This window comes from Erpetoichthys calabaricus, chromosome 8 (assembly GCF_900747795.2).
Source record: "Erpetoichthys calabaricus chromosome 8, fErpCal1.3, whole genome shotgun sequence".
NCBI classification, from domain to species: domain Eukaryota; kingdom Metazoa; phylum Chordata; class Cladistia; order Polypteriformes; family Polypteridae; genus Erpetoichthys; species Erpetoichthys calabaricus.
In genome coordinates this window covers 140,128,761-140,156,709 of record NC_041401.2, presented here as the reverse complement: position 1 = coordinate 140,156,709, position 27,949 = coordinate 140,128,761, and the positions used below count along the sequence as shown (strand labels likewise).

General features: G+C 41.0%; 1 protein-coding gene across 1 annotated transcript in view; it reads right to left on the bottom strand.

Annotated features, from left to right (window-relative positions):
- vps8 (VPS8 subunit of CORVET complex) overlaps positions 1 to 27,949 on the bottom strand; it is an 893,492-nt gene that overhangs the window by 577,852 nt on the left and 287,691 nt on the right. The window contains exons 10-13 of the mRNA XM_051931263.1: positions 14,715 to 14,868; positions 11,757 to 11,816; positions 7,115 to 7,222; positions 955 to 1,035 (exon numbers count right to left, since the gene is read on the bottom strand). Of these exons, the coding sequence (XP_051787223.1) occupies positions 955 to 1,035; positions 7,115 to 7,222; positions 11,757 to 11,816; positions 14,715 to 14,868 (403 nt within the window). The remainder of the gene's footprint in view (positions 1 to 954; positions 1,036 to 7,114; positions 7,223 to 11,756; positions 11,817 to 14,714; positions 14,869 to 27,949) is intronic.

Here is a 27,949-nt window from a genome sequence, read left to right as displayed (position 1 = left end):
GTCCCTTTGTGATTACTGAGCTCACCAGTGAGTTCTTCCCACTTAATGATATTCAAGAGAGTGGATTTACAGTAGGTAACCCTAAGTTTTTCATTGTCTCTAATGGTTTTATTCTTTTTTACAGTCTTAAGGCTTTTTGTCTTTCATTGGCACAGCTCTTGCCCTCATTGAACAATGGCAACTACACATTCAAAAGGCAGAAACAAGCCTAGGTATCTTATGTCTGCACTAATAATGCAAAGAAATACACCTGAGTGATCACAAACACCTTGATGCCAATTGTGCCACACATTAAGGTGCCATGAAACTGGGGGCCATGTATAAAAAGTGTTGTCATTTCTACATGGTGTAACCGAAATGTATGCAAATATCCTAGAATGAAAGAATGCAATGTGCACTTTAAACATGTTTGAATGGTTTGATTTGTAGTTTAAAACTGTTGAGCCGAGGGGTAAATTAAGGAAAAAATGTGTCTTTGTTCCAAACATTATGGAGGGCACCATAAATACTGTATGGAACAAAAAAAAAAAAAAAGTCACAGGGAGCAGGATCTGGCAAAGAATTTTTCCTGATGTTTTCCCCTGGACACCTCAACAGTTCGTCACTTATTAAAAGTGTAATCGGGGAAACAGTCTTAATGAACAAGACCATCAATATAGAAAAATGTGATGATCATTATCTCTTAAAAATATAACATAAAAAAAGAAAAAAAAATGCTGAAGTTACTTGCATGACTGTAGTATAAACACCAGAAATACATATTCAATCAATCAGTGCAATATTACTCAGCAGCCTGCTGATGTCTAGCAGCATATTTGGTAACTACACCCTACTCTTGTGGTATTGATCAATTCTGGGAATATTTTCCATCCTCTTGCCACAAAAAGACATATACTTTAAGGCCACAATCTTAATCCTTACAACAAAGACAGGATGAGGCTTTCACACACATACCATTAAACTGATGATGTCATAGTATAAGTGTAGCTGTTTTTGCTTGATGACATGTATTGCCCCAGACTCTTCCTTTTTAACCTAAAAAAAAATTAAAAAATCATTATTATAAATGCACATCTTATAACCAAATCTCAATTTACCTTATTGGTGAGGGTTCCTACAAAATAACAAGAAATGGTAGTGACTATGTAGATGTGAGGAAGGAATTTCAGCAGGATTTTTAGGAGGAATGATGGATGTTGGTTGCAGACTACTTGCTTTTTCACTTATTTAAGCAACAAGCCATAACGATTAAAAAAGTCAAATGTCACAAACAGCAATGTCATTATTTTCCTAATCTGTTTTTGTTCATATTTGTCTCCAAATTAAAAGTTGCCTCTGTGAAATTAAACATTTAAATTGAAGGGCCAATCACTGTTTCAGAATTCATACTTAAAAAGTCTAAGGTGTTGTTAACAAAACATAATTAAGAAAGTGATCAGATACTTGCCATTGCTTTTGTCTGTGGACTCTACCCAAATTAGCCTTATAACTGGAATTAACTCAGCCAGCAATGTTCTTATAACTGCAGATTGTACCTCATTTACTTTGATACTGTTCAAATACATGTTCTATGAGCTTTCACATTTTTTTTTTTTTTTTTTTTTTTTTTTTAAAATCACATGTAGTTTTGGAAATGATCAAGTCAAGTTGGGGAGCAAGCACTGGTACAGTGCGTTGCCGCACCCACTACACGACGAAACAACTTGGGATCCCGGTTGGCAACCCCCCAGGCAGACACGCGGCCAAGTCCCACCCTCCGGAAATGACCCTCTATCTGAAGCAGCCAGGTGTTATGTGGGCGACCCTTTGGCCTGGTCCAGCCACTCGGGTCCCCGACAATGAGGATCTTACGAGCTGGATCACCGTCAGGGAAACGCGTCACATGGCCGTAGTGCCGTAACTGACGCTCTCTCACAATGCAGGTAATGTGCCTCATTTGGGACTCTATGAGCAACCACTCATTCGACACAAAGTCAAACCAACAGCACCCAAGAATTTTCCGGAAGTTAGACGGTACCAAAGGAGTCCAATCTTCGTCTCAGGCCACTGGATAGCGTCCATGTCTCGCAACCATATAGCAAGACAGGAAGCACCAGGACTCTAAAGACTTGAACCTTCGTCCTTTTGCATAGATATCGGGAGAGCCACACACCCCTTTCCAGAGACCTCATGACCCCCCCATACTCTCCAAATCCATCTACTGACTTCACAGGAAGAGTCACCAGAGACATGAATGTCATTGCCAAGGTAAGTAAACCGGTCGACACTCTCTCCGCAAACAGACACACTACTGATGGCTGTGCCCAAGAGGTCATTAAAAGCCTGAATCTTGGTTTTTACACAGGACACTCACAAGCCCAGACACTCAGACTTCTCACTCAGTCTCTCGAGTGCCTCAATCAGATCCTCCATTGAATCCGCGAAGAACACAGCAAAGTCAAGATCTTTCTTCACCAACAGATGCCCTACAGCCGCTGGAACCCATGACTTTGCCCAACACCCAGTCCATACAAGCATTGAACAGAGTAGGATCAAGAACACACCCCTGACGAACCCCAGAATCAACTGAGAAAAACACAGAGATTCTGCCTCCACTCTGCACAGCACTCACAGTACCAGTGTACAGGCCGGTCATGATATCCAACAACCTCGAAGGGATCCCGTAAACTTTTGCAAGAAGTTAGCATGTGAAACTTCTGCTGTGCTAGATTTGTCCTGGTCAAATGCAAGTGCTATTACTGTGAAGAGGACGCATTTAGAAGCAACAATAGCTCAGTCACTAAGTGGGAGACCATGCAAACCTACAAAGCCACCATTGGTCTCTGAAGCAGTGGAAATAAGTTCTCATGCCTCATTATCTAGCAGGCTAAAGGAATCTAGATTTGACAGATGCCAGGGGAATACAACTTTTTTTTACTGTATACTGCTTATTATAAAATTTGGTGGAGAAGGAGTAATGGTCTGGGGCTGTTTCCCCAGAGTATGGGTTAGGCCACCTTGTTCTAGTGAAAGGTACTGTTAATACTAAAGCATACAAAGACAATTTGGACAACTGTGAGTTTCCAGCTTTGTGGAAACAGCTTGGGGAAAGTCCTCTTCTATTCTAGCATGACTGTGCCCCTATGTACAAACCCAGATCAATAAATCCATGGCTTGGTGAGTTTGGTATGGAGGAACTTCAGTGTTCTGAACACAGCCATGACCTCAAACATACTGAATACCTTTGGGATGAACTGGAATATCAATTGTGAGCAAGGCCTTCTAGGCCAACAGTATAAATCTTGTGGAAAACTGTCCCAGAAGAGTGGGGGTTGTTACAGCCACAAAGTGGTGACAGACTTCATATTAATTGGTTTTGATATAGGATGTTCAACAAGCTGATATCAATGTAATGGTCAGGAGTCCACAAACTTTTGGCCATTGAGTGTATAAAACATGTACATATGCATTATGCAACTATCTACACTTGTAAACTGCCTTAGGCTGATGTTTAAATATAGAAAGGTGTTACAGTATATAAAATAAAGGTTGGCCATTTGTTAAAATCTCTGTGACTGACTAGAGTGTTGTCCTGGGCTGTCTCATCCGTTGTACCCAGTCCTGCTTGGATACTCTCCAGAGCCTCTGGGAATGTGTATTGGATTTGATGGGTGTTGTGGGATACAAAATCTGTACTTTTTGGTTTATATTTCCATCATATTTTGTTCAAGACAAGACAACAGATGAACTACATTCAGGACAAATCAAAGCATGTCTTTTTTTCTCAGTTACACCTCACTTTTAAAACAGCTGTTCCAACAAACAAAGGAAGATATGCTGGTGGCTGAATTACTTTATAACCTGAGAAAGGATGGACATCTAATTATTTTACAGCTTGGGAAAGGAAGATCTGCTGACACTTCAGAGAACATAAAACGTTTCATTGTTTGGGAAAACGGACAGTGAATTAATTCTTCATATTGACAGCCAGCCAATCAGAATATCTATCAATCACATCTTGCAAAACCCCCTGGTACAATTTTAGAATAATATGCCTCGTCTGAGAAGTGAGTAGGGAAGTAAGGAAGGAGGGAGGAAGAAGAATGGACGAAGACGTGACTGGTCATCAGAAAAGCATCATGAACATCGATTGCTAAATCAAACGCCACCCTTGGACATTCATCCTTGTCATCTGTAACTTTTTCGTAAGCTTTTTCTAAAGACTATATAAATCCAGAATTTTCTATCAGTCCTATTTTCTATTATTCTTTATTCCAGTGGTGGTATTATTATTCCTATAATAAATACCATGCTGCTTTTTAACTTTCTATGCTTTGTCTTAATATCTAGAGTGACTGAAGTAATAAGTTAGATTTATTTGTGCACCTGGTGCAGCCAGAGATTTGCCATTACCTTTGTGCTGCAAGGTTTATTAAGGCTGAGAGTGAGAGCTCCACTCAATAGTAGGGAACAGTACGCAAAGAAAGTATTCTTGGCTGATAAATGGCCTATAGTCAAGAGTGCCGAGTCTTTGTATGCTTAAATGTATTCTTGTAGACCAGAAGTAATATTTAGGTCTGAGATATTATTAAAACATTGTATGTTATTCGTGCCGATAATAAGTAAGTCTCTTGAAGGCCTGAGTGACAGGCTGTGTTATTCCTAAAGCACTTGTGTGGTTTAAAGTGCTAAAGGTTAATCAGTGTGTGTGTGTCATTCATGGGGCACTGTTGTGGTTAGGGTCTGTGTGTATGCGTATAGCTATGTATGTGTGTGTACAGTGCAACAGTAGACCAACCCGATAACGAACTTGACTAGTACACTTACCCTTGAGAGAAAACAGGTAAAGGGTAAGTAGAGGGAAATACTACGATAATACAATGGGTTTGAGAATATTATGTCTTAATGTGTTTATTAATATATGTAATTCTTGCCATCCAGTGCTGAAATTTAATTCCTAAGTAAAAGAAACACAGTACAGCAGGCATGTCAAACTCACTACCATTGGTGGGTCGCTTCGGCTGCCATACGTGCGTCAGCGGGCCGCACTGTAACAAATACTATTATACTATTATACAAAGTTACTGTAGCTTTCTTTCCAATACTGAAAACTTTTAAAAATGTAACACTTAAAGTTTAAAGAAAAGCAATTTATTTCCATACAGTCTCCATACAACAGTGTAGAATTAAGAGTCTTAGCCTCTTAGCTAGGTCCTTATTATATTATATTCATTATGTTATATTCATTGCTTATATAGGAGCCTTACAGTGTGAGATTTATTTCTTTTGTCCCTACACTTGGCATCTCTTGTTAGTAACCAGTTCTTCAATATCAGGCTTGAAATCTTGTGCAGCTGCAACTTTTATGAGGGATGAAAGGTGCTCGACAGTAAGTCTTGAGCGATGTGGGGTTTTGGTAGCTTTCATTAACAAAAACAATTGCTCACAAAGGTAAGTGCTTCCGAACATTGACAGTACTCTCGATGCCAACTTACGGATCTGCACATACGAGGGTGGCAGGTAAGCATACAAGCCTGGCACACCAACTTCGTTGTATTTTGCCTTCAGAATAGAATCTGACTGCACTTCAATCAGTTCCGTTTGGATATTCTCAGGCGCATTCTCAACGTTGTAAGAGAACAGCGCAATGCCCCGTTTGTGTGAACTGAAATTACGAAAATGCTCACTGAATTCATTGCCCAGTAATTCAAGTTGGAAAACAAATCCTCCAAAAATCAAATTTTACTTTACTAAGTTTACTTCAAAGTTTATATTGTAAAATAGATAGATAGATAGAAATAAGCCGATATGCAAAAAGCCACCTGACCTACAATAATTTTACAAACTCAAAATCACAAAAATATGTTAATAAACAACTCACCAACTTCTCGCGTCCACTTCAGATATTTAGCTGTAGTCTACACTAATTGCTCGTTACAATAATAGCTCAAAATTACATGAAACTAGAGCAAAAAAATGTGAAAATATGCGGGCTATTACTATTCGTGATGGTCAGTTCTGCCCAGTGGCCAGTCTCAGCAGCCCAGTCAGTAGTGTAGCCTTAGCAGGGGCGGCTATAGGTTCGTGGCGGCCCTGGGCAGAGAAAGAATCGGTGGCCCCTTCGCCTGGCAATGTTAATACGGTATCTTATGCACGGCGGATGGCCACATCCGTTGCGAACACTGCATAGCCGCCTCGTGCTCATGACACGCTTCTATATGCGCGTGTCCGTAATTTGAAAACCAAGTGGTGGCCCATGATATTCTCATTACGGCAGAACGTTATAATACTACATATAGCTTACTGCTCCTACTCTAGCGACATTTGTAAATACAGCGTACTAATTAACAAGAAACACAATATTTTTCGGCCACATTGCCGTCAGCTGTGTCATTATTTTCTCTTTCTGTTTTATATTCAATATATATTGGCATGGCAGCCCCTGGGATATGGCGGCACTGTGCAAGTGCACAGTTTGCACATGCCTAAGGCCACCCCTGCTGCAGCCTAGCACTTCAGATGTGACGCTGCGGCTCATTAACTTTGGTCAAGGCTCGTAGCTATACTAGCAGATGACATTTCCGGTACCGTAATGCCATGGGAAAACGCGCTTTAGTGAGAAGGCAGAAGTAAAAAAAGTCAATAAGTAACACCGAAGATGCAGAATGATTCAATCACAAACGATAGTAATCATTTTGTACAAGTTCAGTGCTAACTAGGATCTGTCATGCAGGCCGCACAGATTTCTGTTGCGGGCCGCATGCAGCCCAGGGGCCGCGTGTTTGACATGCCTGTAGTACAGAGTGTCAGTTCCCTTCCTTTGGCTAAAAAAAAAAAAAAAAAGCTAACAACACTTTACAGTTTAAACACCCAAAAAAAAGTGTGTAAACAAGTGATAAATAATTTGGTTTTAAATACCAAATAAGGATAGATTAATATAAAATACATATATTCATTTGCTTAAAAATAGCCATCATTACTCAAAAACAACCATATAGGCTTAAGGACTTTGATTATTGATCATTAATTTAAGTAAGTACTTAAAAAGAAACCAAAAAATTACTATTGGTGGCACTAGACTTAGAACATTAGTTCCTAAACAATAAATACTTTTAAATACGTCAGAAATACTTACTAAAAGAAAATGTACCACATCACCACGACAAAATGCCAACATAGGGTTCACAGACTTCTGAACAGCTACAAAGTGCCAAGCTAAAAGTGGAACACTAGCAGGATCAGTCTGCAAAAATAAATAAATAAAAAGAAATCACTGGTAATGAAAACATTGAACACTTTTCATTAGTTTTAGGCTAAAACAATGCATGTTAAATCATTTTTCCAATAACAGGACAACAAAGTTTTGGCTTGGAAGACTAACTAAATGACCACATATCTGTGCCTGGAAAGCAGTTATAAAATAAATATTCAAAGCATTCAGGAACTCAGAGTGTCTGTGCTTTCCATTAGCTCAAGGCATGAATCAAGCCAGTATAAACTACAGGACTAAAATGCTTGACTTGATAATAATCACATCAAGACCTGGCTGTGCTGCCAAAGTACACTACAAGATGCAACTCTCTACTATTTTGAATTATACAGGGCTGTCCACAATCTATTTAGTTTGAATAAGAACGAAATCTGACAAAGTCAATTGTTATGAACAAGGCTAGGGTATTGTTATTATATTTTTGGCAACAGAAGACATTTTTAGATAACAGAATTATACCTTTTATTTCATGGTAGTTTAACTGTTACTGAAGTTGGCAAAAATCTTTGACAATACTACTCATAAAACAGAATATTTACTTTCCTTATTTAAAATTTGAATAACGTTCCTGTCTCTCTACAACCTCCTGTGTTTCTGCACAAATCTGTGACCCAAGCATGACAATATAAAAATAACCATATAAACATATGGTTTCTACTTCGCGGATTTTCTTATTTCGCGGGTGGCTCTGGAACGCAACCCCCGCGATGGAGGAGGGATTACTGTAACCCATGTTTAGAGTGGAAAATAAAAATGAAAGATTCACATAAGAAAAGTAAGACTTGTTTTTTGAGAAAGAAGGAATCATGTAGGATACAGGAAAAGTAATTTTTAAAATGTCAGTGCATTTAGCTGTTGTGAAAATTAGCCCCAAAATGTTTTGTTTTTTTTAAACACTTGAGGTCTGCTGGTCAAACTCCGTTTCTTGTTGGTTTATAACCTTTTGAAAAACCCTGCATAGGTATCTAAACATGTAAGAAAAATATCAACAGACTGCATCAGTTAGAAGTATGCTTTCTGAAAGCCTAATAAACATGGCAAAACCAAAGCAGCAAAATATTTTTCCCCATTTTTGAAGGACTGCTCTTACCAAGGGGTGTCATCTGGACCAAACATTTTGATTTTGTTACGTACTATACCTAAAAACGTGCCAGTGTGCAAAATGTAAGACTGCTAGGTGGTTTAGTTCTTGAGAGATGATCTTGTGAAACCGAGGAAAAAATAATGTCAAATTTGACACCCCTCTCCCCTCAAAAAATTAGCTATATCTTGGAAAGTATTGATCTTACATCAAATAAACTTTACAGGATGTCTCCTAGATAACATGTGTACACCTGGTATTATTTTCAGAATTTTTTGAGACGAAAGTGCGTGGGATTTCTGGAAAACCGGTTGATTTGACATGGAATGACCCACCCACACAGCTGTGAAAGCAGAGCAGATACCTCTGTACATGGACTCTACACCAATATATTACCAAGGTCTAGGCTGACGAGAACATCCAACATCAACGGAGGGATGCTAATATTGTCACTATTTATAAGAACAAGGGTAACAGGGCCATCTGTAGCAACAGTAGGGGTAGATCGCTCCTTGCTGATGCTGGCAAGGTCCTGGCTAAAGAATCAATACTGCCTGAATCACAGTGTGGGTTCAGTAAGAACAGGTGCATGGGTTTCACATCCCGACAGTTTCAGGAAAAGTGACAAAGGCCATAAATAGGTCTTCATGTTGTTCTTGGCAACCTTTCCAAAGCCTTCGACACTGTCCAGAGAGAAATTTTGTGGGGTGCCCTCCTTTGGGTTGGATGCTCAACAAATTTGTTAATATCCTCCGCCACTTTAACGATGGAATGACTGCTTGGGTGACCATAGGAAAACAAGAGTTCTCCCCTTTCCCTGTACATGCAGGGGTCAGGTAGGGGTGTGTGCTCACACCTGAGCTCTTTAACATCTTACTCTTATAAGTCACCCGCCTTCTTCACAAACAGAACGAGGACAGCAGCGGTGTAGCACTAGACTTCAGGATAGATGGTAACTTCTTCAATATTAGGATGTTCCAGGCAACTACCAAACTGCATAAAGTGAAGGTTCTTGTGGTGCAATATGCGAATGACTGCGCTCTTGTTTTTTAACACCCCACAAGATCTCAAGTCTGTCCTTGATACAGCAGTGAGAGCATTCAGCAGGATGGGGGCAACAATTAATACCACTTGGGCTGCAACTAATGATTATTTTGGTAGTCGATTAATCGTTCAATTTTTTTTCCCAATTAGTCACAATTATTTCATGACTGACTATTTTGAAGCCTGCGATCTGTGGTTGCACATCCTGTTCTGGGCTTCAGTGCATGTCTTACCCTCATCTGCTCACGTCTCTCCACCTGTGAATGTCACCCTGATGTCTCTGCATTAACACGATTAAAATTAATAATAATCAAATTAAAATAACAACCAGTGAAACATATGAATTTGAAAATAATCAGATGTTTTTATATTAGTGTGACCATCACAATAAAAAAAATACATTAAACAATACAAACTAAAGTGCACATAGTCTTTAAACAAAAAAAAGTGCATTTAACTTAACCAAAAAATACATCGTTAAAGCAAACGTTTTTTATATTTTAGTAATAAATGACAAAATGTAGACATACTGTAAACTACATAATGTGTAAAGCCTGAAGTGCAGAGATCAAATAAACAGTTTCACAAAAGGTTCAAGGATGATACAATAGTTTCCGTGGCGCAGCGGTAGGAATTGCTGATCAAGAGTCCCCCAGTTCGATCCTGACTGCCTCGTATATTTACCGTTTTGAGTAGTGAGTTGCTCTCATTGTTAAAATTATACAATAAACACATATATTTGAATTGCATCTGTAACAACCACTGTAAATGTATAGTACTTGTAAAAGTTACTTTTTTTTTTTTTTTTTCCAGTTTTATTCTCTCAGTCATGATCATGATACGTACTACCACCCCCCCAGGGATCTGACGCTGTTACTTTTTATCTGAAACTGGGAATAACTGTACATGTAGGTGGTGTTTTGAGACAATCGAACTGGAAATTCTCTGATCTGGATGGATAAAAGCTGACACACAAACGCTGGCGAATCTGCCTTATTCGTATCTCATTGTCACTTGATTTTTTTTATTCAATTTTATTGATTGTTCCTGCTTACGCTGAATTAGTATGCACCTTATGGCCCATGATGTCCAAGCCACACTGACAAAAAAACAGAGGCAAAGGTATATAAGATATTTGGAATTATTCATTTTATGACTTTATAGTACATTTCGGAAAACATTGTGGCACAGACGCAACATTACTCATATTATTCATATTCATTCGTGTACCTTCTTGCGATTGTAATCAGTGACCACATTTCCCCCCCCACGACCTTGCCCAGTCTGCACAGGACTCCAGGACATACAGAGAAAAGAATGTTCCTCTGCAAGGTGAGCCATGAACGCTCTTCTTTTCTCAGTGGACCCTGTACATGCCTTGCACAGTACATGTGCTTTGATCGCCACCAGGTCAAGCTTGTTATAGCGCAAGCAACCAGCCACCTGCATGCTCCTGCTAGCACTGAATAAACTCATGCCTTCCGGTTTAATAGTGAGGCAGTGGCTTATAAATACATTAAGAGCAATATTACTAAGAGTAGAATACAGTTATCAAGGAGATAACATGCACATACATGAGACAGAGGAAGAAGATTTTTTTTTTTTTAAATAGACAAACCAAATGAGACAGAAATGAAACACAACTTTATGTTACTTTAAACGTCTTTACTTCTAAACCCAACAACAATGGTAATTATCAAAAAGAGGCACAAAAATTTGCTCAGAAAAACTTTAAAGGATACTTTAAAAAAAATGAAGTTAAATGTCAAAATCTTACCATTTTCATTTCACATATTAAGATGTGACCTATGATTTTAACTTATTTTATTAAAAAGAACTACAAGCAGGTTACTCAACTTGCTCAGGTATACACATTAAGCAGTGTGAAATAAATCTATAAACACAGTGTTTTAGGTGCAGTTCATCCCTAAATTTGACCTCCTGCCTAGTTTTGACTCATTACAAACTGTCAGTCAGTCATTTTCCAACCCGCTATATCCTGACACAGGGTCACGGGGGTCTGCAGGAGCCAATCCCAGCCAGCACACGGCGCAAGGCAGGAACAAATCACGGGCAGGGCGCCAGCCCACCACAGGGCACGCACACATACACACACACACACACTAGGGACAATTTAGGATCACCAATGCACCTAACCTGCATGTCTTTGGACTGTGGGAGGAAACCGGAGCACCCAGAGGAAACCCACACAGACACGGGGAGAACATACAAACTCCACGCAGGGAGTACCCAGGAAGCAAACACAGGTCTCCTTACTGCAAAGTAGCAGCGCTACCATTGCGTCACTGTGCTGCCCCTCGTTAAAAACTGAACAAATTAAATCAAAAGTAAATCAAAGTTTTTGTTTGATACTGTACTTACCTTACCATAAGGAAATGTCATCCACACTTTCAGAGATGGCTTTAGTCCAATTAATAAAATCTGAAACAAGAACCATTATTAGCAGTGTCTCTTTTCTGATGGACACTTAAGAAGATTTACATAATGAGCCTTTTAGATATTTGAAACTTTGTAAGGTACAACAAGGAATAAAACATTATAAAAAATAATCACTGAATGAGACATATTCACACTGAAATTCATTTTCTGGAAAATATATTACTAATATTAATAAAAAACCTTGTATCGTCCAAAGTTTGACTCTGAGCAAAGAAGTAGGAAACCATAACAAATAAAACTATCAGTCTTTTAAGTTTTCAATATGGGAGAGAAAACTCTCTCTTAAGATACTGATAATGAGAAAGTAACATTTTAAATATTGATGCAGAGAAATATGTCAGCATGCATTGTATGTATGCAAATCTACATGGACTTTTTGCTTTTTTTAATATTTAGGAAGCAAATGCTTCAACAACATCTACATACAGAATAAAAAACACCTCACTTGCCAACTAAAGGTAATACTTTTTGTCATTTTTTGTAGGCTAAAAAATTAAAAACACTGTAATTATCTTTTTTGTCCTTATTAAGATATATTATTGTTTATATGTTTATTCATCTCTCTGTTAGTTATCTCAATTATAAAGTTCTTTATGAGTACTGAAATCGTCTGTCTGTTTGCAGTAGAAAGCATTTTCCAACCTCACCTGGACAGGTGGGTCAATGGAGGCAAAATTTATAGCAAAACTTTGGTTCAACTGTAACCTCCTGTTGAAATGTAAAAATTCTACAAACATAACCATACACTTAATGTCCACTTTATTTGATGCACCTGCCCTTCCCACATATCTATATGCTCAATCTATACCAACACCATAGATACAGACTATGTTAAAGTAGGCTGGCATAGACCAACTGACTGAGGCTTTCTAGAAGTGTTGACACAAAATGGATGCAGTTGCCATAATCTATCTGTCCCCTATAACAGTTTTACCTTTTATCGGGTTGTTTTTCTAATTATTTTCAAAAATCATCTACTCCTGTTTTCATGCCTAGCTTATGTTTGCAGAAACTTGCCTAATTATGCTGGGCTGCCTTTCTAAATATAAAGCTAAATATATCTTATCAGCCTTTGATGTCTAGATTTTTTCAGTTACATTTATTCCATGGATTTGTTTTAGTGAAATGAATGGCTGCTTAGATGGAATACAGAGTGACAGTAGTTCAGTTACAAAAATGTGTAACAAAACAGATAGCTATAAAGGATGGTACAGATTATTGTGGCCTAAGGGTTTTCTTGTTCATCTGGAAGGGCGCAGCACAATTACTCTCCTCAGTACTGTGCCGAATATACTCAAAAACTATCTAGTAAAAAAAAAGCAGAAGAAATTCCAGTCTGAAGAAAAGGATAAAAACCAACTCCATGAGGGGTAAATTACTACTGGGATTAGCTGGACAGTGTGAAGTCAGTGTGGAGTAGAGATGAACAGCATTGGCAGTTGCGAAGAAAATTATAAATCAGATGGGGGTTTGCGATTCAGACTAAGCCAATCAGATTTGACTCCCAAACAAACCAGTCTTGTTTCTAATACAAATTACTTTTATGTTTAGTCTCCATTACCTAAGCTGTGGTTCACAACACAGACATGAAATACCCTTATAATCCAAGCAGTATCTTAAGGTTGAACTTTAGCAGTGGAATATAGTCTAGAAGAGAGTCATGGACACTGAATCCATCCTGATTAAAACAGAATGATGCACACAAGAAAAGAAGAACATAAATAAAGCACCCCATCTTCAGCCATATTAGCATATATATTTCTGGTATTACTTGTTGCATAAGTCTAACTTTTATACATTTCTCCTACTGGACATATGAGAATATAAGTGCCCACCTGTCAGCGTTCAGTCACAAGGTAGCCCCTAACTATGTGCAACATTCACGGTCACACATAAACAAACATCCACCTTCAAGCTTTGGCAAAAAAAAATCACCAGGTGCATCTAAATATACAGGGAATGAGAAACCTGTAAACTAAAGATTTACCCATTTAACTGACTGGATCATTTTAATTTCATCTCTCAGTGTTTATATATGTAGTGGCACATTAATATAAAATACCTTATTAGTCAGATCCAAATGTCAGAAGTGCAGTGCAATCAACTCCTGGGTCTTCTCAGTATAAAAAAAATAATTCTCATAAGCCTGATACAACTACTTAGAGCTGGAATGTGGATGCTTGTCTGAAATAAGATAACTAACTGCTAAATGACAAATCTGCAAGCAGCACACTTGTTTTTATTAATTACTACAGTGGGTTTCATCGTATATTTAAAATGTGTTCTTCAACTAGAATATATTAAGGGTTTTGTCACAAAATCACTAGTTCCGTTGCTGCTAAACTGAGAAACAATTATCCTTTTTTGGTGTGAGAAAATGCAATTTAAAATACATACAATGTAAAAGTTTACAAATGTATTAAATCTATTAAAAATATAAGTTACAAATAAGCCTACCATCAATTGTGCTTGAAGATTACCAATAAATCAGTATGGAATGATCCATACAGCATTTCCATTTAAATTTCACTTTAGTGATACTGCAAGAAATCACTCAATGGAAGATTTTACAATATAACCAATTGCACTGTACAATAATATACCATCATATGTATTACCCTTTTTATAATACTTATTATGTACACAAATAAATGCAGAATGAAATTAACAGGAAATTCAGTTACATGAACAACTTAAATAAAATTTAATCTGAAACTAAATACATTGGATCAAATTAAGTACAAAAGCCCCATAGATATGCAGACTGGTATAGCAGTTCTTCCGGGAAGATTACTCTGAGCTGTTTAAATTAGCTGAATGATGCTTGTGCTGGAACATATAGTGAAATAACATGTTTCAATGAAGGAGAAAAACAAATACCTTTGTTAAGGATGCCATAGCAAGCAGAGAGTACTGTGCAATAGGGTGATCTCTTAATTCTGCCTTAGAATGTAGAGGTTCAATACAGCATACTTCTCCTTTAGAACCGCTGAACAAACAACGGGACTCGCACGTTCTCATTCCCATCACTCTTCTAAATGTGGGAAAAAAGCAGCTTAGTGGAAAATGCAAAACAAAATCATAGTGCACTAGATTTACACACATTAACAATAAGGAAACATTAACTATAATATGCAGTATAAATTGAAACACTACACTATTAGTGCTCAGTGATTATGGGGGGAAAAAACAAAAGATTATATTTTCATATGCCTGTATTATAACAGGGCGGCACGGTGGCGTAGTGGGTAGCGCTGCTGCCTCACAGTTGGGAGACCTGGGGACCTGGGTTCGCTTCCCGGGTCCTCCCTGCGTGGAGTTTGCATGTTCTCCCCGTGTCTGCGTGGGTTTCCTCCGGGCGCTCTGGTTTCCTCCCATAGTCCAAAGATATGCAGGTTAGGTGGATTGGCGATTCTAAATTGGCCCTAGTGTGTGCTTGGTGTGTGGGTGTGTGTGTGTGTCCTGCGGTGGGTTGGCACCCTGCCCAGGATTGGTTCCTGCCTTGTGCCCTGTGTTGGCTGGGATTGGCTCCGGCAGACCCCCGTGACCCTGTGTTCGGATTCATCGGGTTGGAAAATGGATGGATGGATGGATGTATTATAACACGGTGTTGACATAGTGGTACCGTCAAAGACAGTGTGTTGCTTTCCAAACAGCAAGCCCTGGATTAGTAAGGAGCTAAGTCTCCCGAATGAGAAAAAGACTGCACTTAAATCCAGTGAAAAAGAGGCACTGAAGAAGATACAGAAAAAGCTGAGTGACGGAAAGGATGCTTAAAAAAAGCTAAAAATGGAAAACACACTAACTCAGAATAACATGAAGGACATTGTGAATGGACTGGGCACGATTACTGGACTCCAGAAGGAGCTAACACCCTGAACCAATTTGTAATACAGTTTCCCTGCCACGGTCAACTTCTTTCAATGACCAGTCTTCCCCACACATTCCCTATTACACCATCAACTCCTACCACGCCAACTGACAAGTCTACCTCTAACCATTTGTGTGGACTGACCATAACTGAAGTAAGGTGACAACTGCGGAAGCTACACACAGGAAAAGCTGTGAGACCAGATGGAGTCAATCCTCAAGTTCTTAAGGCCTGTGCATACCAACTTTGTGGTATCCTCTGTCACTAAGGCTTCAGAAAGTGCCACTGCTGTAGAAACCATCCTGAATTGTTCCTGTTCCAAAGAAAGGCAAGCACCACTTCACATAATGATTACAGACCAGTGGCACTTAACGTCTCACATCATGAAGGAAGACCTTTGAGGTCCTGGACTATATGGGTCCTCTTGTGGTAGACTACCTGGAACCAATGCAGTTTGCCTATTGGACAAAGATTGTAGTGGAGGATGCAATTAACTATTTGCTCCACAAGGTTTAATCTCACCTGGAAAAGCTGCACTGTGAGGATTATATTTTTTGATTTCTCCAGTTATTTCAGTACCTTCCAGCCATTCCTGTAAAGGGGTAAACTCAGAGATATGCAGGTGGATGAACCTCTGGTGTCCTGCATAATGGACTACCTGTCAGGCAGACCATAGTTTGTGAGACTCAAGGTTTCTGGTATGGTTGTGAGCAACACTGCAGCACCACAGGATATAGTCCTGTCTCCTTTTCACTTTACTCTGTACACCTTAGACTATAAATATAACACCAGGTCATATCACTTGCAGAAATTCTAAGATGATTCTGCACTTATGGGGTTTATTAATAAAGGGAATGAGACACAGCAGTAAGGTGGTGAACTTTGTTTCTTGGTGTAAACAGAATTGCCTGCATCTTGACATCATCAAAACAAAGGAACTGGATATTGACTTTCGCTGCACCAAACAGCCTCTATGTCTGGTCACTATTCAGGGACTGGATGTAGAAGTGGTCCACTCAAGCAGTTAACAGCCCATATTAATGACGAGTTCGATTAGTCTCGGAGATCAAAAGGCAGGTCTTTTACCTTAGAAGACTACATTCCTTTAATGTGGGAAGTGACATCATTCATATCTTTTAGAACTGTGTGATGGCAAATGCACGATCATCATCTCTCTGACACATAAAACTGAGTACTTTCAGCCAACAAATCATTCAGCACAAGTGTGTCAATAAACGCTACTGGGGCACCTTTATACCAACAGCAATGTGCCCGCATAATACCTCACAGTGACTGAGACTGCCAAGTCAGAAGTATTCTTTCATTTTAATTCTCTTGCTTTTTAGTCATTCTGGTGTGTGTTGAGAGCATAGTGTGTGTGTGTATTTATTTTTCTATCTATTTATGTATTTAATAATTTAAAGAGCTTCTATAAAAAGCCAAATAAAGTTCTATCTATCTAAAGAAAAGCCAAGCAAAATGACACCTTTTATTGGCTAACTAAAAAGATTACAATATGCAAGCTTTCGAGGCAAATCGGGCCCCTTCTTCAGGCAAGATGTAATCAATCTAAATGTAAACCTAGTGTGCTTTGCTCTTCCAAGAAAAAATAGAGGAATACTCTGAAATTCAGAAAAGGCACAGTTCCCCTTTTATATGTTCTTCTTTGGCTAAGGTTATAAGAACAAAATATGGTATAAGCAAAGAAATTGAACACAAATGTTATAAACTCTTACAAAACGGTAAAGTCACAAGGTTTTTCTCACATTTACATTTCATCCTTTTAATTTAAGTAAAAACTATGTAAAAACAAACAAAAACAAGTAATGGAACACTCTTCTCTTTCCTTTTAAGTAACAACTATGTTAAAACAAAAAAAAAAAACAAGTAATGGAACATAAATGAAGAACATTGCTATTCACACTGAAGTAAAAACAGGGAAAATATGGCAAAACCCAACATATAGTAAATGAGATATACATAGTGTAAACATTCTGAAGTTATTATTTATTGCTCCATTTACAACAATTACTTTTAAATGAGACAGATCTTCTATATATTAATATTTTTCCTGTTAGAATAAGGAGGGAAACTTAAATAAAAGCTAGGTGGAAACATGCTTGCAAGATTAATCTCTTTTGACATCTTATATACACTGTCACGCACGCGCGATTAGGGAGCCGCAGAACGACCTAAACTGTAACGCGAAAGCATATACCAGACGGGAATGGCGGAGTACTAACCTTTCTCTCTTTATTTCCAACAGAAAGAAAGACACAACACCGCCATGAACCTTCTGAACATGGATTCTCAACACGCCACTTCCGCCTTCCCTCTGTCTCACCCCAATGACGTCAGCAATCCCATCATCCATCTCGGTTCCTTCCCAGCAGCACTTCAACCATTTCCGGTCCCTCCCTCATAAATGTTCCCCCCGTCCGCCATGAGGGCTAATGCTGTTATGAAAGTTGTACTGTTTAATCGACTTTTTGCACTTTTCCCACAGTATAAGGGGCCGGAAAACCCCAAACCTTTATCTGCTATCTTGTGTCTTTTTTACAGTGGCGTAGTCGGCAGGAGAAAAAAAGTGTCCGAACATGTCAGAAGGACAAGAGCTAAACGATGTGCTGTCCGGGATGGCTGCTCAAATCCAGAATCTCCGGATCGCACATGCGGAAACAACGCGGGAACTTGAAGCAACCAAGGCAAGGCTGACAACGGCAGAAGCGGTAAGACCAGAGCCCTCCCGACCTCCGCCTCCTCCGATGGTACCGTTGTCGGAAACGGATGACATAGAGTCATACCTCGGCATATTCGAGAGGACTGCCTCTCGCAACAAGTGGCCGCGGGCGGAGTGGGCATCCATTTTGGCTCCGTACCTGAAGGGTGCTGCGCAGTGGGCCTATTACGATCTCCCCGAGGAGGAGGCCGCAAATTACGACCTCCTAAAACCAGAGATCCTGAGTCGCTACGGCATTACTACGGACCAGCAGGCGAGTGAGTGGCGAACCTGGCAGTTCAACCCCGACCACCCTGCCCGAGCCCAGACTTTCGAGTTCTGGAGCAAGATGGGGCGTTGGTTACAACCAGAAGGTCCCCAGGCACGTAAAGTAGTAGAGCAGGTGGCGTGTGAGGGCGTAGTAAACGCAATGCCAGGATATCTCGCCCAGCAGGTCCGTAGACACCCCTACAAGGACATGAAAGGACTCTTGGAGGTCCTGGAGCATCAACTCGCGGTGCACTGAACCGGGGGGTCGGAAAAGTCGGCTCGTGGCGCTCGACAGGGGCGGGCCAGTCACTCCGAGCCCACACGTCGCGCGGCGGAAGCACCGCCAAAGGCCAAGGACAAACCCGGCCCGCCGCGCTGTTTCAAGTGCGGGGACCTCGGTCACCTGCTGTCTGCCTGCCCTCTGTATCAGCCACTCCAGGAGCCAATGGACTGTACTTGGGACACCACAGAAAGGTACTGTGCTCTGTCAAACCCTCTGGCTATTCCAAATACGGGAGTGGTTTTAGTTAATGGTCATTCTGTGCTTGCATTGTTTGATTCCGGCAGCAACATTACCATTGTTGCTCACCGTTATGTTTTACCGCGACAATGGCGATACCAGTATGTCAGTGTAACTTGTGTACATGGGGAGACCAAGTCTTATAAGTCCGCAAAGTGTTTTATATCATGGAAAGGTGGCTTGACTCAATTAACGGTTGCGGTTTTACCCGAGCCACCTTTTCCTGTCATTTTGGGACACGACTGGTCAGATAGCAACAGCGGGAAACAAATAACCACTCCTAGGGCTAAGTTGGGTCTTGTTATGGGTACGCGAAGCACCACCCCCGCGGCTCCCAGGCCGTGCACACGGGCGAATGCCTTAGATAACAGTGACCGGGGGGGAAGAGTCTCTGGCATCGGACCCCGACCCGGAAGAAGATCCGGGCGAGGGCACGAGCCAAGGGGTCTGCAGAGCTCCTGTATATGCAGACCCAATAGACTCTATGGCCAATCAGTTCTGGTCTACCCCCGCGTCATTTAAAAGGGAACAGTGGAATGATGATTCCCTAAAAAACGCCCGGAATGCAATTGTTTCAGTAAGTGACCATTTGTCAGAAAGTTCCTTGCCACAGGAGCCTTACTTTGTATTAGAGAATGATCTGTTGTATCGAGTCGCGAGTCACGAAGGTGGAGTACGGAAGTTATTGTTAGTGCCGCGAACCTTCCGGCGGGAGGTTTGCGAACTAGCACACTCCCACCTCCTAGGTGCCCATCTGGGAACCGAAAAAACGCTGGAGAGAATTAAACAGCGGTTTTATTGGCCAGGAATAAATGAGGAGGTTCGACGTTTCTGTCAGTCCTGCCCGGAGTGTCAGATCCGTCAGATTCCTAGGAGGGACCGCGCTAGTCTAGTTCCTATTCCCCTTATTGACGTTCCCTTTGAGAGGATCGGTATTGATCTTGTAGGTCCCCTTGAACCTTCGACCCGTGGCCAAAAGTACATATTGGTCATGGTAGATTACGCAACTCGATATCCAGAGGCGGTGCCTTTACGTACCGCTACTTCTAAGAATATCGCACGGGAATTAGTCAGACTCTTTGCCCGAGTGGGAATACCTAAAGAAGTCCTCACGGATCAAGGTACTCCCTTTACTTCGGATACGTTCAGGGAGGTGGCTAAGTTATTTAAAATTAAACATCTGAGGATGTCTGTTTATCACCCGCAGACCGATGGTTTAGTGGATCGCTTCAATCAGACGCTTAAACAGATGTTACGTAAGGTAGTCAGCGCGGACGGTAGGAACTGGGACGAGCTTTTGCCCTTCGTGCTCTTTGCTTACCGGGAGGTCCCACAAGCCTCCACGGGTTTTTCCCTCTTTGAACTCCTATATGGATGCCAGCCCCGGGGGCTTTTAGATATATTAAAAGAAGGCTGGGAAGAGGAGGCTCTACATGGCAATAATGTTTTGGAATACATCGCGCAAATGCGCGATAGAATGAACAAAATTCGACCCATCCTAAAAGATCACATGACCCGTGCCCAAGCAACGCAAGCCCGGTGCTATAATAGGAATGCTGTCCTCAGGGAATTTCACCCCGGAGACCGCGTAATGGTACTTGTACCCACATCCCATTCTAAATTACTGGCCCATTGGCAGGGTCCTTATGAGGTTAAGGAGCGGAAGGGGCTGGTAGATTATTTGGTGAAACAACCAGATCGTAGACCAGCCAAGAGAGTGTACCACGTGAACTTGTTAAAGCCGTGGAGAGATAGGGACGAGGCTCCACCCTCCGGTACCGCCCTCTCCCTTTGCGCAAGTAAACTCACACTTAACCCCATCACAACGGCTGGAGCTGGAACATGCTATCCATGCCGTCCCCGAAGTGGTTAGCGAGTTACCTGGCCGTACTTCGTTGATTGAGCACGATATTGTTACTGACCCGGGGGGTGGTAGTCAGGGAGAGACCCTATCGCCTCCCGGAAGCAAAGAGGACGGAAGTGGAATTAGAAATCCAGAGGATGTTGGACATGAATATTATTGAGGAAAGCTATAGTCCCTGGTCCAGTCCTATCGTCCTCGTCTCTAAGCCAGACGGGTCCTGGAGGTTTTGCAATGACTTCAGGCGTCTGAACCAAGTCTCTAAGTTCGATGCCTACCCTATGCCCCGAGTGGACGATCTGTTGGAGCGCCTGGGGAGGGCACAATACTTGACTACCTTGGACATGACAAAAGGGTACTGGCAAATTCCCTTAACGGCATCCGCCAGAGAGAAAACAGCATTCAGTACCCCTAGTGGACATTGGCAGTATAAGGTCTTCCCAATCGGGTTGCACGGGGCACCAGCAACCTTCCAGCGTCTGGTAGACAGAGTGCTACGGCCCCATCGATCCTATTGTGCCGCCTACTTGGATGACATAGTCATTATTCCGGCACCTGGGAGGAACATATTCTGCAGGTGTATGCTGTTCTTGCCACACTAGCGAAGGCCGGCCTCCGCATTAATCCACGTAAGTGTTACTTTGGCTTAAGGGAGGCCAAATATTTAGGCTACCTAGTGGGGCGGGGACAGGTGAAACCCCAATGCTCCAAAATAAAGGACATCTTGGAATGGCCCCGTCCGATAACCAAGAAACAGGTGCAGGCTTTCTTGGGGTTAGTGGGGTATTACCGCCGGTTTGTTCCCCGTTTCTCTGAAAAGGCAGCACCCTTGACTGATCTCACAAAGAAAGGGTCTCCTGTCTATGTGGTATGGAACCAGAAAGCGGAACAAGCATTCAGTGACTTAAAAAGGGCCCCGACGTCGGCACCTATATTGCACACCCCTAACTTCTCTTTACCTTTTCTTCTCCAGACCGACGCTTCGGACACAGGCCTGGGTGCCGTGTTGAGCCAAAGCGTCGACGGTACCGAACACCCCGTGTTTTACCTGAGCTGGAAATTGTTGGACCGAGAGACCAGGTACGCGGCGGTGGAGAGGGAGGCCTTGGCCATTAAGTGGGCGGTGACTCATCTGCGGTACTACCTGCTGGGTCGTGAGTTCACCCTGGTAACGGACCATGCCGCCCAACAGTGTATGGCCCTGAACAAGGAGTCGAACACTCGTGTCACCAGGTGGTTTTTGGACCTGCAGCCTTACAAGTTTACCGTTACTTATCGCCGGGGTCCCCTTCAGGCCAATGCGGATGCCTTCTCCCGGGTTCACAACCTCTCGGTTCGGTCCGCCCGACCCGATAGGTCTGGGCTGAGGGGGGGGGTCATGTCACGCACGCACGATTAGGGAGCAGCGGAACGACCTAAACTGTAACGCGAAAGCATATACCAGACGGGAATGGCGGAGTACTAACCTTTCTCTCTTTATTTCCAACAGAAAGAAAGACACAACACCGCCATGAACCTTCTGAACATGGATTCTCAACACACCACTTCCGCCTTCCCTCTGTCTCACCCCATTGACGTCAGCAATCCCATCATCCATCTCGGTTCCTTCCCAGCAGCGCTTCAACCATTTCCGGTCCCTCCCTCATAAATGTTCCCCCCGTCCACCATGAGGGCGAACGGTGTTATGAAAGTTGTACTGTTTAATCGACTTTTTGCACTTTTCCCACAGTATACGGGGCCGGAAAACCCCAAACCTTTATCTGCTATCTTGTGTCTTTTTTACAACACTTATACATCCACTCCTTCCATCTTCACTTCCATAACATTTATCAGGATTCCATACACTGAAATAACTAAAAGTAGATATAATTAGAATAACCCAGATTACAAGTAAAACATTACTGATTCCTGTAGACAATTTATTATGAAAGTTATATAATCTGTAAGAATTTTAGCAGCGGTGGCAACCAAGAAAAATATTTTTCTAGGAAAGACTGAAAGAGGTGCTAGAAGCATCTAATTAGGAAAATATGGTAAGATGGAAGTCTTATGTATATGAAATGTAAAAAGCACAAAGAGAATAAAAATAACAAAAGGGGTCAAACTGGAGACTTGACCTTTCTCAAGCACTATTGAAGGATTGAGCAGTAAGCACGCATCATTTTCCCAGGCTGGAACTTGACTTAGCAAATTGTGGCCAGACACTCTTACAGTCAACTAAAAAGTCTCAGTTTGCCTGACTGGGCCTCCCTTTGGAATGTAGCATCTGCAGCTTTATCTGATAAGATGGTCAATATCAGATCATTTTACAGCTAGGGACATTTCTTTCAAAGGAGAGAAATGGATATTCAGGTTCTGAAGAAAAGATCATAAATCAAGGATGAGCAACACTGATGGATACAACTTTGCACCAATGGTCAACCAAGAGGATGGGCTTATGTGCACTCAAGAAGCCAATAACAATACCTATATTGCTTCATATAGAAACTCTTGTAACACCCAAACTATCTGTATCGCCACTCTACAGCATAACCTAGCCATAATTTAGCTGCCCATAGACAGATCCCATAGCTGCTAGGGTATGGCCACAACAGAGGTAAAAGTAACCGTGATGGCAAGAAGGGTGGAATACTCATCTGTATTGGAGTTTGGGCAAGGTTGCTATTAGCCCAACGTTGCTGAGGAAAAGCAGGAGAGAGAGAGAGAGAGACACACATACGTAAAGTCATGGACTGATCACCAGCCGAGAGAGAGAGAGACACATACGTAAAGTCATGGACTGATCACCAGCCGATTTAGCAGGCATATCTTTGGTAGTATCTGAGAACACTGTGTGTAAAACCCTGAAAAAGAAAATGCTGTACTGCCTGCAACCAAAGCCAACAAGGAGGCCTCCTGAATAAAGAAAGGAAAATGTTCTGAAAATCCTTCCCGACGGTGCCAACAACTGTGGCAAGTAAAAACTAGGGCAAGATCCAGACGAAGGGACTTGTCTACGTTGGCAATGAAATGACTTGCTCCATTTGTTACTACCAAAATAAAATTTATTTTGGGCTTAGAATAACTAAGAACTGAGATTATGCCAGATAGCAGGATGGGAAAACAGAATGCTTCATTGCTAAACACGAAAATGCAAATGCAAAATTAATGCCATTGTTTGGATTTTGTACCTAAACTAATGTTCATTATTATAACACCTATAAAGAGATGAATGTACTAAAAGCACATGTCTTATATTTGGAAGGTACCTTGGCAATTGTAATGTAGTCTACAAGTTGCACTGCAGTTCCAGTTTATATTCTAATTATGGATTACTGCACAAGCTAGACAAAAAAAACTCTCATCATTCATTAAAGAAACTTTGAAAAATCAGCACAACAAAGGGTGTTTTCAGAATTTCTGAAATAATGCACTAATGTAAAACTTACATTAAACTTTCACACAGGAAATTCAATTTTGTACAAATTAAAAAATAAAAACATTTTTAAAAAATGGAGTCACAGATTTGGAAAATGAAAGCAATAGGATTTTGTGACTTTCAAAAATTGAATCAATTTGACTCATCCATTAAATAGTTTTTTAATCCAACTGATGATGCAAACATACATCTTGTAAATTTTACAATAAAGAGTAATTCACTGATAAACCAGATTTTACAAGCATGTCACAAAAACAGCAAGTATCCTGTATTATCTTGGATACAGTATCAATATAATAGCAAAGATATAATAAAGTTTGAATTTTTATTTTTAGCATAGACTTTGTCACTTGACATTTGGAATGTGCGCATGGTAAGATAAATGAGTTTGTAAATGGTGACACCATCCTTTATAAACCCTGAAATTACCCCCACTTGCTGTTACACTGGAAGATTCTCTATGTCCATCACACATTAGAATTTATGCCCTGCACTGTGTTTTGATACTTATGAATGCCAATACTAGAATACTTACATTAAAATTGTGTAAATACCTCATTAAAGCTGCTGTTACCATTAGTATTTATACAGTATTTATAATATTGTGAGACTTTGAGATCCCAATAAACCCCTAACTGCGCTGTGCGCTTAAACTCTTAACACAGGCAGGGATTGCTTGTCTGCCACCTGTCCAACTGCAAGTTCACAGGCTCACCGCGTAACACGTCTGTCGCCCAATGGTTGATGCAGGCAACGTTTAAAACTGTCCACTGACCTGGCCTGGCACTCACTTTTCACCCCCTCATCGTGCAGGAAGGCTATCTGTTCTTTTGATTTGAGAAGGAAGCGAATGCTGGACAACGTCATCGTCGCTGCTGGCATGCTGCACATGTTTAAGTGACAGCTCACATTTGAACAAATGCTTTGAGAATGTTCCTGTCTTAATAACAATAAAGCTATATTTTTTGGAAACCTGGACTCTCCTCATTTCCTCTTGTGCAAGTCTGTGACAATACTGTTCACTTGAAAAATAGAGGTACTTTTAATAAAACGCACTTGCATTGGATTTCTGTTTTTGCTGTTGCATCGAATAAGTGAAATTTCAATGGTATTGGTATCAAATACAAAAGTATTTGAAGTCCTACACCTTCACCAACTCTACTCCCCTGCATCCTTACCATTCCTCTGACCTCCCTCTCATTTCCACACATATATTCTGCCTTGTTTCTATTGACCTTCATTCCTCTACCCTCTAGAACATATCTCCACTTCTCCAGGGTCTCCTCGACCTGCTTTCTACTCTCGCTACAGATCACAATGTCATCCACAAATATCATAGTCTACAGGGACTCCTGTCTAATCTCATCTTTGAACCTGTCCATCACCATTGCAAATAAGAAAGGGCTCAGAGCCGATCCCAGATATAATCCCACCTCTACCTTGAATGCATTCATCACTCCTACCGCAGACCTCACCACTTTCACACTTCCCTTGTACATATCCTATGCCACTCCTACATACTTCTCTGCCACTCCCAACTTCTTCATACAGTACCACAACTGCTCTCTAGGAACCCTGTCATATGCTTTCTCCAAGTCCACAAAGACACAATGCAACTCCTTCTGGCCTTCTCTATACAGTGATCCCTCGCTATATCGCACTTCGCCTTTTGCGGCTTCACTCTATCGCGATTTTATATGTAAGCATATTTAAATATATATCACAGATTTTTTGCTGGTTCGCGGATTTCTGAGGACAATGGGTCTTTTAATTTCTGGTACATGCTTCCTCAGTTGGTTTGCCCAGTTGATTTCATACAAGGGACGCTATTGGCAGATGGCTGAGAAGCTACCCAACTTACTTTCTCTTTCTCTTGCGCTGACTTTCTCTGATCCGGATGTAGGGGGTGTGAGCTGGCGGGCTGTTCGCACACCTAGACGATACGGACGCTCGTCTAAAAATGCTGAAAGATTATCTTCACGTTGCTACCTTCTTTGTGCAGCTGCTTAGTGAAGCGACATGCTGCATGGTGCTTCGCATACTTAAAAGCTCAAAGGGCACGTATTGATTTTTGACTTTGTTTTTCTCTGTCTCTCTCTCTCTCTCTCTCTCTCTCTCTCTCTCTCTCTCTCTCTCCCTGCTCCTGACGGAGGGGGTGTGAGCTGCTGCCTTCAACAGCTTTGTACCGGCAGTGCTTCGCATACTTAAAAACAAACAGCCCTATTGATTTGTTTGCTTTCCTCTCTGTTTCCTTTGAAGAGGAAGATATGTTTGCATTCTTTTAATTGTGAGACAGAACTGTCATCTCTGTCTTGTCATGGAGCACAGTTTAAACTTTTGAAAAAGAGACAAATGTTTGTTTGCAATGTTTGAATAACGTTCCTGTCTGTCTACAACCTCCTGTGTTTCTGCGCAAATCTGTGAGCCAAGCATGACAATATAAAAATAACCATATAAACATATGGTTTCTACTTCGCGGATTTTCTTATTTCGCGGGTGGCTCTGGAACGCAACCCCCGCGATGGAGGAGGGATTACTGTACTTCTCCATCAACACCCACAGAGCAAACATCGCATGTGTAGTACTCTTTCCCGGCATGAAACCACACTGTTGCTTGCTAATGATCACCTCCCTTCTTAACCTAGCTTCCACTACTCTTAACTATAACTTCATGCTGTGGCTCATCTCGAGAGATCGAGAGAGAGGGAAAGAAGACAATTTAACCATCCATCTACAAACTCATCACTGCTATTTATTGCTTTATTTTACTACCTGCTTTTTCAAATACCGATCCTACATTACGACAGCCACAGCCGAGAAACCCCATGGTTCAAATTCATTCTAACCATTGCCAGGACTTTTACGGTGAGGTCGTTTTGTTGACGGGAGGAAGCACAATATCACTACAGCCAGTTTCAATACCACCGGACTTTATTTTGGGACACATTTTTCACCACATTTTCAACTGCTGTGTTAATCTAATCCATGTTTGCATTTGTGTTATAGTGGCCAGTCTGAGTAAGGGGTCGGCCGTTACAAGTGAGCACAAATGACAGGGGTTCCATGTCACATACTATATAGTACATTTACAAATTACTCAGTGTTTAATAAGTCAAATCACAGAATAAAAAAGTATGAATTAGTCATCTATATTAACAAGAAATGTTAATGTTAAGATCCAGTTATCGTTGAAATAAATACTAGCTGTACTACACATCTAAGACAGGTTGAAATGTATTTAATATACACCCCAGTGTTTAGTATTAACATTTGTAGTAAACCATCTATTGGAATGTATTTTGTAATAAAATGCATTGCATTTGTCATTCCAACAGATAGCGCATCACAAACATTACCACTGCTTTTACGAATCCCAAACCAAATGACATATAACAGAGACATAGCACCCAGACAGACACACAGAAACTTGCCCTTTTATTAAGGTGCATATATTTA